General features: G+C 35.2%; 1 protein-coding gene across 1 annotated transcript; it reads right to left on the bottom strand.

Moving 5' to 3' along the window:
* Nucleotides 1-1,415: 1,415 nt before the first annotated feature.
* LOC107782261 (methylcrotonoyl-CoA carboxylase subunit alpha, mitochondrial) lies at nt 1,416-13,668 on the bottom strand. The gene is made up of 16 exons (XM_016603127.2): nt 13,262-13,668; nt 11,653-11,774; nt 10,454-10,601; nt 10,085-10,222; nt 9,806-9,901; nt 9,674-9,733; nt 8,553-8,645; nt 8,371-8,482; nt 7,038-7,142; nt 6,100-6,236; nt 5,748-5,982; nt 5,502-5,659; nt 5,284-5,400; nt 2,893-3,135; nt 2,688-2,783; nt 1,416-1,749 (listed from the first exon to the last, which is right to left on the bottom strand). Exons 1-16 carry the CDS (start codon nt 13,598-13,600, stop codon nt 1,744-1,746), a joined length of 2,205 nt encoding a protein of 734 aa, XP_016458613.2. The 5' UTR covers nt 13,601-13,668; the 3' UTR covers nt 1,416-1,743.
* Nucleotides 13,669-15,159: the final 1,491 nt, after the last annotated feature.

Here is a 15,159-nt window from a genome sequence, read left to right on the forward strand (position 1 = left end):
TGAGTCAAATTAAAATTTCTACTCGTTGTATATGTACATCCATATTGATGAATTCTCATAAACATGGTCTTAACAAGGTGTTGAATAACAAAACATCGCATGTATCGACTCTTTGAGCGAGATGCATTATTCGTGAATCCACTCTATTACAAATCATCTTATTTACATTCTTGTGGAATTAAGTTCTATAATTGTGTCCTTAAATGGAGTTATGACTCTAGGATTAATACTTCCCACTTACTTTTCCTAAATTCTTATCAAGGGACTGTACCTGATGAATTTCTTACAGGATATTTTATTTAAATGGACAACATCTGCCAACTTGTTCCTATGCATGCACCATCGTAAAGTTTACCTATGTGGTGTCAAGTTTCATGTAAAGCATCCCAGTGTTGCGATCCTTCTCGAGTCACTCTTTTTCTCACTGGTGTATATGGTTTCTATGGTTTTAACAGTCACTCTACTCTCTTGCGAGTATCATCATCAAACCTTCTCACTGTCTAGTAACATAAGAGCATACCTTAGCACCTATCATATCAGTGCATGTCAATCAGAATGTTCACCGTGTGCATAAAGTCTCTCAGAAAAAAATTCAGATCCTCGCATCCCCATCATAGGAAGAACTTGTGTCGCCATATTAGTATACTTTCGTGTCCACTTGGGACATCCTGCAGTAAGTAGCTCACTTTGTTCCTAGTATTGTGGTTGCACGTGACGTGGTCGTGTATTGCAGTTGGGAGTTAATATAGCAGAAGCATGTCCAGCTCATAACAAATGTGTATTTTTTCTTTACACCTCCACAACATGTGTTAATTGTGTTCCTTAGTTAGTGAATTCATTGTGCTAGTTTCCCATCACTTGTTCGATAACCATGAGAGAACATATCCTTTTATGTGTCATTGTAACACTTCCCTTCTCATAAGGACCCTTACTAGGCTCTCCGTCAAGACCAAGCGCACCTTTGGAGGTTATCGTAGCACAACGCTTGTTTCTCATGTTTTTCTGTCTTTCATTAGCATCTGGGTATTTCTCAAGTCAAAATCCATAGAGAACTTATTATGAACACCTGCAAACCTTCCATGATTATTTTATACTATCTCATTGGGTTTCGTTGTCCTTACACACTCGACACCAAAATGCACATAGATCAAAGAAATGAAACAGAAAGACGTAGTGCTTAGGAGAATATCCAAAAGTTACAAGGAGAATAAGAATACAAGCTGCATAGATGTGTCTGAATTGGGATAGAACTATTATGATTACATTGTTTGTCAAAAGTGGAGTCTCCAAACAGCAAGACAGCAAAACCACAGTATTCTTCCATGGAATAGTTCCACTAATGAATTCAAAACTAAAGAGGAAATGAACTAAGCATCATAATGACGTAAAATGACAGAAGAGCAGGAGAAAAAAGATGAAGCAAAGCACACCTTTTTCTTGCAATACTCAGAAAATACCTTCGGAACTAATCATAAAGAACAACTTATATCTTAGCAATGAATGAGCAACCATTGATCATCTATCACTAATCCAGACAATTTTTGAGCTGGAAAGATTCTATTTTACAGGTAAGCATATTTGAAGTACAGTAGACGAAACTCCAAGATGTTTACATATCAATGTTGTTATTCCTCTTTCTTATAAACGTCAATGTTTTTCTTCTTATACCTATGTACAGTCCTCATAGGAAGGTCATATATACAGTTTGTCTAGGATGATGTTGTCACCGCCTCTTGATAAATTTTAGTCCTGTCCAAGATTAGAACAACTAATTCAGCATATCCTTTCATCATTATATGCTGATATAGTTATGATATTGAAGTAACATGAAAGAATGTCAATTCTAACAAACATACTTCTTCACAAGAGAGAAAAGACTGCACTAGTCTTAAGATATCTGTTTTGTAAAATCAACAGGGGACCAAAAGGATTAGTAGTGGCCACCAAACAGAGATGCAAGACATCAGTGTTAAGGACAATAATGAGCTTGGTTAACACAAAGAGGTAAAAAACGAGGTGAGACTAACAACAGAAAAGACAATTTGATAAAAGGAGCTAGCTCTGGTAAAATACGAGGTGAGCCTGAAAACAGAAAAGACATTAGGTACAAGGAGCTAGCTCTGGTTGACTCAAATTTTGCAGGTCTTCAAAGTGATGTTTTGACCTTTTTCTGGAGTAATATTATGAATCATAGTATTTGTTGATTGGGCAGAGAAAGGTACGTAAATAGATTAAGAACACTGTTCTCACTTTTGTTGTGTAAAGTAGACAATCCACCTAAACATGCTGAATCATGTGCATGGATATTTTTGGCTAAGCACATCAAGAAAGTGTGTGTGTGTGTATTCGTGCATATATATATATATATATATATATATATATATACACACACACACACACTTCCCTTTTGCTTTGCCAAAGCCACTTCTTCTGTGGCTTTGTTATGTTACCAGTTATCAGGATAAAAGTATGCAGGTGCTCAATTCTCTTCAAGAAATTCATTCATCAATAAAAATGCAGAATATCTAGCATTTTCTGCATATATATCCTAGTTTTGCTTGATGTCCAGAATGTTGAAAATGCCATAACAGCCTGATGTGTGTTCCCAATGTTTGAGATGATTTATGCAATATTTATGAAATGTAAATGCAAAACCTAGGCCATGAATCTTAAAAGAGAAGACTAACCTTGATAGCCAAGAGTTTAACACCATCTTGGACCGATTGGCCCACTTTAACTTCGAGCCCTCTTACATAACCATTAGATGGTGCCTTCACGACATGCTACTCATAGACAATGTAAAGAGAAGCGGAAGTGATAAATTAAAACCAGCCAAAACAATTAAAGCACTCAGGAGATTCTAATCTTAAGTTGCAGTTGTGATATACAAACCTCCATCTTCATTGCTTCTAATACCAACAAAGGTTGCCCCTCCTGAACCTTCTCCCCATCCTCCACCAAAACTTTAACCAGTAGACCAGCCATGGGTGCAACCACTGTGCCAGAAGGATAAGATGTTGCCATGCGAGCAGGCTTGTCTATTGTTTCATCATCATCACAGATTTCAAGGCCCATCCTTTGTTTGAAGTGATGCTGGCAGTTGCCCTGCCAGATGTGAATATGCTCAATTTGATCCTGCAAAAATGGAAGTTTGGCTAATTCAATATTGATCAAGTTCTTTCAAATAGCAACCACTCCACTCTCCATCAAGGGGCATCAAATTCTCATGAACCAAGATAAAATGTGCTAAAGATATTCAAACCCTTTTATCTTTAGTCCAAAATGTATTTAGTGGACTAACTAACATCATATTAACTCTCCCTGGAAAAAAAATCTACACCTGGGATCACTAGAAGGTTAATCCTTATCTCTTCTTTTTCCCTTTTTTATTGGTTAGACTAGATGGGAAGTGGTGTTGAACCCACTCTTTTTAAAAGTGAAAAACCGCAAAAAGGCAACAAGTCCATGGGGCTTGAAGCAAAAAGTAAGAAGTTAAACGCACACTAAAAATAACTAATACAACATTAAAAAATAACTAATACAAATGCAGTACTATAATGATTAAATTTAGCATCTATTAATCCAACTTCTCAGCATTGAGAATCAAAGAACCAACAGCTACTCATTGGGATCACATCATGTGTCACCGTTCAAAGCACACAATTCTATGAAGCATGTGGCTTCGTAAATGAAGTGATAATCCCTCGCTTCACATCGCTTCATCACTCATCGCCTAAAAAGATGGCTTTTAAATAACACACTGGTTAAAACATCTACACTGTTATGGATAACTGGATATTGAGGATCCAAAAATTGTCCAATACTATGTGACTACACATTTGAATGTTTTTCTGCTTCATCAATATGAAATAAATAATGACAGTCATTTTGTTGGTTGTTAAATTACTGCTATTCCTACTAATATTACTAATATGATATAGCACTGGACGATAAATCTGAGAATGATTACAATCCTCAAATGGTCTCTTTATAATTGAGGGGAAAGTGAGAACAAGCAGTTCCGAAAAGTATTTGGAAGGACCACAATATACTTGGAATATAACACGTTGGAATATGCCGGATTAAAATTGAGCTGCACTCATATTTATCTGGAATATTCCTATAAACATTTCAAACTCACCCGCCATCCTATTTAGGTGTTCTACTTTCATATGACATGGCTTCTAAGGCAGATTGTACTTGAATATGGACGGATCATGGGTTAACTTTTCAAATCTGAACCTTTTCTTATTATTTAGATAGATCCCATCATATCGTTTTTGATAAGAAAGTACTGTAAAGTTAATGAAGAGTGCATCCGAAAAGCTTCTCTTCTAGGAAAGTGAACATATTTTTGGGACAGCTCGAAAACAAACTTTAATTTGTGGGGGGGAGAGGAAACATGTTATTGGAAATCTGAACATTTTGAGACGACCTAAAATAGAAAGCATGCCATTTAAGTTAGGAGTACCAGTTAATTCTTGTAAAGCCTATGAATTAACAAATTAAAGTAGTTCAACAGTGAAATGTGTTGCAATCTTGAACCTTGAAACTTCAGAGTTTAAATCTGTTGCAGACTTGCAAGTTATGAGATAAAGAGTAGGTAGGATTAGGAGATTACTTGTTGACCTATCCATACCTTGGCTAACCGGCATTTGTTCATCAAATTAACACAAGCTTTCCATCTTTATCTCAATTCTTTAGCAAGTATGTACTTCTACCACGAAAACAATTACTCCCTCCGTTAAGTTTATGTGAACATATTTCCTTTTTAGTCAGTTCTAAAAAGAATGACCACTTTCTAAATATGAAAATAATTTAACTTAAACTTCCAATTTTGCTCGTATTTATGTACATATGTATGTCTATTTTTTTTTTTGGGGGGGGGGGGGGGGAGGAGAACAAGCTATGTTAGGCGTTCCAACAACTCCAATTTTTATAAGAACTTTCGAGCAAATTTTTCAAATATTATGATAAGCACCTTTTTAATTTTATTTTTGTTCTGTATAATGTTGGCCTGAGATGGAATTAAATGGAGAAACGTGATCAGTGAGGATTCACATAGCCGATCCCAACTTTTGGGACTGAGACATAGTTGTTGTTGCTGTATGATAAGCTCCTTTTTGAGGGAGTAGGATTCTGTCATGCATTCGGAATGATTATTTCTATGCTTGGTAAAGAAGAAAGGTTGGTCAGCCTCAGCCTAACATAGTTCTGCGGCATTTCAATCAGTATGTATGCCAGGACAGCTAGAAAATAAAGACCTAAAATATAAGGTGTTACCTTGGAATAAGCAGCCAAGCAGACATTCAGGCATAGACCATTGACTTCAACTCTATAGTCATTGTTGCTTAGTTGTGTCACTTGGATCTCCAAACCAGGGGAATTGCTTTCTCCTGTCTAAAGATATAGATCATTTTGCGGCACATGGAAAAATTGAAAGGCAAAAAGAAATTCGACTACAATCATTCAATTATATCAAACAGAGAAATTACCATTACCTCAACTAGGTATTTCCCATCTGGCAAATAGGTGATGGAGACTGTCAAAAGATCTGAACCGCTATTATTGTATTGATTTTCCCATTCAAGATCCACTTTTCGCTTAGCAAAATGATGGACTCTGAATGGAGGATTACCATACCACAAATGGAGGCCTCCTGCTTACGAGAACAGATCAATAAAGTTTGCATCAGCAGTAAGGACCAAGCACGCTTTGGCAAAACACAACAAGATTTTAGTATTCACCAAAAGCCTTATCCCTCAATGTTGCAAGTTCCTTTTGGCAAATGCATGCAGCTACAATGGATGCGGCATGTTTGGCAGCACTCTCAGCTTCTTGCGCTGATATCGAAGTGGCACCATCTATGAACAGATCATCCTTGTACCGCTCAATAAAATGAGTTTCTACTTCACCATTTTGAAAAGCCCTATGGCTGGCAAGCTTAATGAGAAAGTCTATATTGGTAGGTAAACCTGCAACCTTCATTAAAAAAAATGACCACGACTAGATCTCAATTACTAGAGTATTCTTGATTATAAACTATTTATCTGAGTCAATACCGGCAAAATAGGTCAGAACAAAAGAAAAAAATCATACTTGAAACTTTGACAAGCAATCTTTCATTTTTATAAGTGCTGCAAGGCGGTCTTGTCCCCATACTACTAGCTTTGCAATCATGGGGTCATAATGCATGCTTACTGTGTCGCCTTCCACAACTCCAGTCTCAACTCTAACTGCATTTTTGTATTAAAGTCATGCGAGTGCAAAATATACAGCTTAACAATACGTAGCAGTTGCATATTCAGAAAGGCAATTAAGCTGATAGATGATGATCAGCAGAGAATCCTAAATGGGCTAGTCTCAGAACTTCATTAAACTATAGCAACTAGCTTTAGTAAATATGTTATGATATCCATCAGCAAATTGAACAAGCTGGCTTGATATTTCAAAGGCCTTGCAGTAATTGACTACTACCTCAAGTTAAAGAGCCTTTGGCTAGGCAGTGTAAAAGGAAATCCAGCTGGGAGAGAGACCCAATGTCAATTCTGAGACAAATGATTCCATATAACAATTTGACATAAAAGGCAGTGATATCGTGGAAAGCCATTGCATACATTTTTCTGAGCGGATGGGATTTCAATATAGCAATTCATGTTTTTTAACATATATATATATATAACACATTTCATAGACAATAAAATCTTCAGAAATTTGAGAATGGTAGCAAGTGGCTGTTACTCCTATTCAACACCAAGGAAGCAGTTATGCATCAGCTTGTAAATTTTGCAACTATGGATCATGCCCTCTAAATGGAAACTTGTTTCACATTTAAGATGCTAGTAGGGTTAGACAAACAATCTACACAAATCAAGGAACAAAGCGCAGTTGATACGATAAGAAGATAAAAACTGCTCAAATATCTAGTTTCCCTCTTGAGAAGTTGAGGGCTCTATCCTGTTCCCTCAGTGACAACCCACTTAAAGAGCCTTATGTAACTTTTCATAAATAAGATGCTCATACTATGGAATCTGCACCTGCTGATGTAACTGTAACAGGACAATAACGATGAAGAACACCAGTTGCTGGAAGAAATCCTTTTGGAACATTTTCAGCATAAATTCGGGCTTCAAAAGCATGACCTGGCATAGAAATGACAAATGTTAACATCTAAGAATTTTCCAGTATGCTTTAGGGTTAACTTTAATTTAAACTCCCATATTTGTTTCTAGTAATAAAAAGAATTTCCCATAGCACTTTACTTCGGAGACAATTCTTCATGAAGAAATTCCACTGGTAAGTAATAACTTATTATATTAAGCTCATATGTGCTAGTCCAAGTTGGAAACAGAAAATTTCCCAGATCATTTCCATCATCGACTACATTAAACAGGAAGAACAACTTTTTGCTATAATCAAACACAGTTTCCTTCTGTCAGTTAAGAACTCGATTTGGATTGTGTTGTTAAAGACTATAGAAATGTCAACACCACCAAAAGTTAAGCTCATCACCAACCATTAGCGGATCTACTTATGTTACAAAGATGATATTATATGAATCAAGGCATTAAGTACTTGATTGGGCTTGTGGTGTTAAAGACAAGAGAAATGTCAACATCACCAAAAGTTAAGCTCATCACTGACCATTAGTGGATCTACTTATGTCACAAAGATGATATTATATTAATCAAGGCATCATTTCCAGTAAACGGTTTCTCAATTCAGATGAGCCTTTGAGTAGCTATCGATATTACGACATAACCATAAATTGCTATTTTATTTTATTCGTAAAAGAATACTGATGTATCAATTAAACCTCTTGCACAGGTGATTGTTGTACTGATTCAAGTATTTATCCTTTTATGCAAGTCAAGAAATTTCATAAGAAAACCCAAGTTGGTGCAAAAAAGAAAAGTACAAGATGTGCATGCGACTTTGCACGAGTCATCCATTGCTTTCCACCAAAGTTTGACCAACTATCAATACGACATGGTATTATCTCTTTAGACCAAAAATACAAGTGAAAGAAAAAAGATCTCTTATTATTTTCTACACCACTCACTATTATGAAACAATCTCCAACTTTAACTTCAGGGTAATGTTAACAAAACTTTTATGCTGTAGTATGTAATGGAATAAAATTGTTCCGAGTCCAAGCAATTTTCAATTTACCATCCAAGAACCACAATTCCTTAAGACATCTTTACATTCCAGGGAAGTAAACAGGCAACTTTATATATTACTGTCATGCTACTTGCTACCTAGTCGTACGCAGTCTTGGTATTTCCAGGTCAAGACTCTACCTGATACTACCACTTTGTAAATAAATTTGGAAAACCATAAAGCAAGCTAACCAGGGTAAACTCTAACCTGAAAATGGCACCTCAGACTGAGTCAAGGGAAGAGGCTCCCCATTTGCAACACGTATTTGCCACTCCACAAGATCTTGACCAACAATCATCTCTGTAACAGGATGCTCAACCTGACAAAGAGTGATTATATCCTCTGCTCCACTGCAACTAGAAAGGAAGGAATAGACAGAACAAAAGTACCTGAAGACGGGTGTTCATCTCCATAAAATAAAATTGTCCAGATACTGTATCAACTATAAACTCAACAGTTCCTGCACTATGGTAATTAACTGCCTTCAAACATAATGGAGGGGCTGTCAGATAGGGAAAACAATTGAGAACAATATAGAAAAAAGATTTGCACAGTTAACACTAAGGAACATAGTATGATATGAGAGGCTTTTCTACAGCAAATCTCTTCCAAACAGAAGGCTAACAACACTAATTGATCAAGAATTAACTTTACCGTAACAGAATCTGTATAGGAACTCATCGCGTTACACATAAGAGAGAGAGAGAGAGAGAGAGAGTCAGAGAGGGAAAATATATGATAGAGAGGAAAAATTGAGAAATTTTCGTCTTATTGGTCATCTGGTGGCAACATAGTAGGATGCTTTTCCAAGTAAAAAGTAAAAAACAAAATAAAGATTACAAAACTATTTAGCAAAGAAAAAAAAGAAACTAGTTATTAATCAAGGATGCAGGTTAATCTTGCAGTAAATTGAGCTCTTAATTCCCTACTATAATATCAAGCTTCAACCATGTTTTAGACAAAGACTGCAACTATCATGTAACACGATGCTGAGTTAGCATAATCCCATCCGAAGTGTAGTGATATGAGCTTTAACAGTCTGTATTTCAAGTCAATAAAGCCATCAACCATTTCTTCCCCTGCTAGCCTTAAAATACATTGCTTTAATTTGTAAAAAAATGAGTTATTTGCATATGGCCCTCAATCACAAAAAACTTTATCTTCACCTGCCCATCAAAAAGAAACATACACACAAAAATGCCCTTCGTCTGTTACCGCCTAAACATACTCTAGCCTTCTGTTACCAACTGATATGAAGCCCTCTCGGTAATATCACCTCCTACTCCTAGCTTTAATATTTCCAAAGTTTGCCACAAGATGCAGTGTCATGTTCTAAGTAATTGAGATTCGTGCACATGTATTAATGCATAAGCAGACAATTTTCTGGATTTCAGATAATTCCGTTTCAGTCAATAAAAAGTAAATGCATGTAAAAGTTAGCAGCCAATAAGCTAGACAACATTGATAAGACCACTTAATTTGCACAGCGAAATAGACAAATTCATCTCACCTTAGCTGCAGATACAGCTGCTTGACCCAGGTGGGAGCGGAAGTCAGAGCTCACATTAGGCTGCGGATAACAAAGTCTTGTCAACCTTTTAGGACACTTCAAGAGAAATTAAGAAAATAACAAAAGTCTTACAGCTGGAGCTTCTTCTATTATCTTCTGGTGTCTTCGCTGCACACTGCAATCTCTCTCATAGAGATGTATAATATTACCTTGTTTATCCCCAAATATCTAACATATAAATGAAAGCAAACTGGAATTATAATGATAAAGTAAAAGGGCAAGACAGGAAAATACAACAACTACTGCTAATATGCCTCAATCTAAAGCTAGTTGGGGTTCGCTTTTAATCTCACTAACAAGAAAAAAAAAATTGAAATATCAAGCAGTCGATAAAACATAACAAAGAGCTACCTGGACTTCTATGTGTCTTGGTTTAGTAATATATTTCTCCAGTAGGATCGTACTTATACCAAATGATGCAGCTGCCTCACGTTGGGCCCCCAAGAATGAATCCGCAAATTCATTCGAACTCTGAACAATCCTCATACCCTGAAATTAAACAGGTTAGCAGACAGTAACTTTCTACTATGGAATAAGATAAACAAGATCCTTTTTTCAGACATACTTTAGCTATCTCGTTGCCATTATAAGATTTCTTCTTATGTTAAATTCTTTAATAGTAATGGCGTACACAATAAGATTGGATCGCACAACTCAGAAGCTTGAACTTAAGTTTGCACTCCTTAAGCAAAAAAAGTAGCATGTTAACAGAAGGCAGACCTTCCCTCCACCTCCATGGGTTGGCTTAATTAAAATAGGATACCCAATCTTGTCTGCTTCCAACTTCATAAAGTCAATATCTTGCTCATCACCATGATATCCAGGCACAAGTGGAACCCCAGCTGCACCCATAATTCTCTTTGAAGCACTGAAGGAAATATCCAGAGAAAGAAGGGAAACAAGCATGAGTTGTCAGCAGCCAAATGCAGCTGGACACTGCTAAAGTACAACTTCATGGAAAGGCTGGCAGTTGGCAGTGCTATTAAGGCTATAAACTTATCAATTTAAAGTAATGCTGTCAAACCCCAGCCAAATAAGAACTCACAGACAAGACACATATGACAAATCATTTCATAGAGCTGCATGCCAAAACGCTAGTTGGTCGATGCAATGTGATTTAACCTTGTCATATAGACACCCTCTAAGCCAATTGCTTAATCAATAATGGGAAAAGCTGAACTTATTATTCACATGCAGGTGATATAGGACTAGAATTTACTCATAAGTCTTGCCAGAATTATTGTCATGTTCCATGTTAGTATAGTGCACACGTGACCTTTGCAAATGTGGTGCTTCCCCCATAAACACGCTTAAGGCTGGATCAATTTTAAAAACCAATTATCTGTGCATAGACAATCACTAAGGCTTGCTGCTAAGCATAAACGAACATTGCAGTCCCGCACAAACACTAACAGCAATCATGTTAATCCAAATGTCACAGTTAGAAGCTTTAAATAGCCAAAATGCTTGCCGTAGATGCAAATTTGAGTCTGGTGCAAACAGTTACTACCCATCTATTCAAGTATTAATTAATGCAGCCAGTTTACATCGCGAGCTCCTTCAAAAATTTAAATCAACCATATCAGTACAAAAACAGAAAGCAAGATGAAACATGATTGTCCAAATCCAAAAGTGGGAAAAAGTTGAAAATTCATAAACAAAAGAATGAGATAAACAAACACAGATCTTCTGTTCTTCCCATTACACAAGACTTTTTACCCAGTTCCTTCTCCTGCTAAAATTGAAAAGGGCATGAGCAACTTCCTAAGATGAATCATAATCCTAATTCAAAGTTATGCCTTTGAATCTCCCTCAAACATTAGAACTAGCAATTTGAATGAGTAAACTGTTGTAGCATGAATTAACTTGATAAAAACATAGGCACAACATGAAAACAAGTGGAATGCAGTGAATTCTACCTTTTATCACCCATGTCGCGGATTGCAGATGCAGGAGGTCCTATAAACGAGAGACCCTCATCCTCACAAAGTTGAGCAAAGTCGGCACTTTCAGATAAGAAACCATAACCTGGGTGGATAGCCTAATTATAAAATAAACAGAAATATAAACAAGCGATCCTCTCTGAATGGTTATGTGTTGGAAAACATTAACCACCAAAAGTTTAATTTAGAAGTACGACAAGTTTAAATATGTGAACCACAGGGAACATGGAATTATCATGAGTCGAACAAGGAAAGAAAAGGTCTACAGAAATCATAGAAATGAGTATGTTTATTGTATTAACTAGATTTTTTGAAATCTTGCCAAGAAAGGCCATGTTTTCTAGTTAAGAAATAACATAAGGCCATGTTTTCTAGTTAAGAAATAACATATTTGAGGACTATGTTACGCAGACTCTCCAAAAATGCTGCTGCACCCGTGTCGGATCCTCAAAAAATGCACTACTTTTGGAGGATCCGGTACACATCCAAGGACATTTTTGGAGAGTCCAAGCAACAGAGTTTGTGGATGCCATAGCATGACAAAGCCTAGCATCTAGTCCCATTCAACGTTAACACAAGTCATAGCTGGATCTGGAACACTTACTGAGCAAGTACAATGTGGTGTACGTGTCAAATATTTTCATAAGTTGTATAGCTAGGTAAAATAATCATGGAATTGTCCCTATATCTCTTAAAAAAGAACAGTAAGTCAGTGGTTTCTAGAGATGTATATTGGTAAGTACAATAATGACTTGTAACGCTGTATATCTCCACCATTAAAGTTTAAAAAATGTGCATTGCTTTCATATCCGATATTTTAACCAGGTTTATGTGTTACCAATCCCCAAAAGTTATAAGAAATGAGAAGCATATATATTACACACTGACATCCCATATAAACAATAGTATACTAATGTATCAAGTTCTTGCTTGAAGAATACAGTTCTGGAACAACCAAAAAGTTATAAGAAATGAGAAGCATATATATTACACTGACATCCCATATAAACAATAGTATACTAATGTATCGAGTTCTTGCTTGAAGAATAAAGTTCTGGAACAACCAAATGAACAGATCACCTAGAAATTAGCATGTACATTTTTAACGAGTTTAACTTTTATAAACTCAAATCACCCACAAAATACTCCCTCTGTCCCAATTTATATAGCGGTGTTTGACTGGGCTCGGAGTTTAAGAAAGAAACAACTTTGAAACTTGTGGTCTATAATAAGCCATAGACATTTGTGTATGAATCATCTAACTTAAGTGTAAAATTGTAAATTCAGAGTTAAATTGTTTCCATATGAGGAAATATGACATTCTTTTGGGGACAGGCTAAACAAAAGTATGCCACATAAATTGGGACAAAGTAAGGAACATGTAACAACCTCTTATTAGCAACCTGTAAACTAGAGTCTAGACATGTTAAATAACATTGAAGGTGTAAAAAAAATCACATCAAGTTTAAGAATCATTTTAACTATATATAATTCAATGCGAAGACAGTGATCATGTCCTCACACACTCAACTGATAAGGTACATAATCAAGGAAGAGAATCAGAGATATATGTTGAGGCATATACCTGAGAGCCTGATCGATTAGCAGCTTCGATAATAGCAGAAGAATTCAAATAGCTCAAACGTGCAGGGGGAGGACCAATTCGAAAAGCCTCATCGGCGGACTTCACGTGCAAGCTATCTCTATCGGCGTCGCTATAAACTGCGACAGTACGAATCCCTAATCTTTTAGCGGTTCTGATAATTCTACAAGCAATTTCGCCTCTATTTGCTATCAATATTTTCTCAATTCGTTGATTATTGGAACTCTTTATTGATGGTGCCGTGGAGTAGAGTAATGTTTGATGAAAAATGTGGGGTTTTGTGTGTATTTTCCGCCGGAGTAGAAAAGCCATTAACGACATTGCTATGAGGAATAGTTGTGTGGTGTGGTCCAATGGAGTACTGAAAGAGAGCTTAAAGAAGAAATTGCTACTACTCCTAAATTTATAGCTGCTCTTCCCGTTTTAGAGATAGCTACTTCTAAAATGTTTGGTAACTATTTTATTTTATTTTTTTACATTTTTTAAAATTTAAATTCCATGGGTGACTTCAAACATTATTTTCATATTTTATTTCATTAAGCAATAATTATCCTCTCTTTACCTGTTTGTTGTAAAAAATAATATATTTTATGTTCGAAAGTGATTAAATATTAAACTGTTTGTTTCACCGTTAACGAGAAACTTTACAATCATAAAATATAGTAATAATTATGTAATACTGTAACTTTAAATATTTATAGTCATATAATTATGCATATTTAAAATCATATACTTTAAAAAATTTAAATAGTACCTTTTCTTCTTAAACTTGATGCTTAATTTATCTATATTTATTTATATTATATTAAAAGCACGAATGCCCTTAGCGAAATGTCGTTTGTCTTTTTTACTCTTTTAAAATAGAGTCCACGTTAAATAAAATAGTCATTCGATTATCTCCCTAATATTTAGAAATAATCATTTAATTATTTTTCTAATATTTAGGAATAGAGATTTAGTTAATTTCCTACTATTTGGGAATAGTAATTTAATTAATTCCCTACTATTTTGGAATACACATTTAATTATTTTTTAATATTTAGAACTTTTACTTTTTAATTCCTTTCGACTCTAAAATCAAGTACATTCGATGTACACTAGGAAAGTTTTTTTCATTTTCAACTCCATTCATATTAGAGTATTAAATAAATTTCTCCTTTTAGGTTTATAAGGGTCTTTTTTAGTTAACAAAATTTTGACATCTTAATTCACACTACAGAAGTTTCGTTCAATTTCATCATCTTGTACTCCTTTTAGGTTTAGTAAAAAAGGCATACTTTCAACTTCTTTTTGACTTAGGAGTATTTATGTTTTTAATAAGATTTTATTTGTCTATTAGAACTATACTCAATTAAACCTTATATAAATCATTTCCTATTTGAATATATACGGGAAATAATCTATAAAAGAAGGTATAATTTCATATTTTTATCATCAAAATTTTACGTTGTTCGAGCAGCAACTACACAATTAAGTGTTTCCAAGTTCTAATTTGTTGAGCAAAAAAAATTTCTATTAGTGGTTGAATTTTAAATTTATATATTTGTATTAGTAGTTGAATTTTGCATTCACAGAATAGTTTAAATTTTAAATTCACGTATATTAGTTATGTTACTTTTTAAAAATTTGTTCTTATTAATACGCGGGACACGCGCAATTCACTTACACTAAAACGAATTAAATTATATTCAAGGAATGGAGTATATAAATTGAAATGTGTCGATCAAATACTGACGTAAAATCAAACGAAAACAGTATAAAAAAAGGATAGGATCCAAAAGGACAATGTGACGTGGAGATGCTGTGGCGTGCTTGTCTAAAATTCAGTGTGGTGGCGATAAGATCACGTTGTTTTAGTATTACACTTCAGTTATAGTTTG

This window comes from Nicotiana tabacum, chromosome 22 (genome assembly GCF_000715075.1).
Source record: "Nicotiana tabacum cultivar K326 chromosome 22, ASM71507v2, whole genome shotgun sequence".
NCBI lineage: Eukaryota > Viridiplantae > Streptophyta > Magnoliopsida > Solanales > Solanaceae > Nicotiana > Nicotiana tabacum.

Excerpts from the sequence above, each read along its gene's own strand:
- LOC107782261 (XM_016603127.2), bottom strand. The coding sequence starts at position 13,600 with ATGTCGTTAATGGCTTTTCTACTCCGGCGGAAAATACACACAAAACCC. Across the intron at positions 11,775-13,261 it reads CTAATCGATCAGGCTCTCAG|GCTATCCACCCAGGTTATGG; the intron begins GTATATGCCTCA and ends TTTTATAATTAG. Across the intron at positions 6,237-7,037 it reads TGTTACAGTTACATCAGCAG|TTAGAGTTGAGACTGGAGTT; the intron begins GTGCAGATTCCA and ends ACAAAAATGCAG.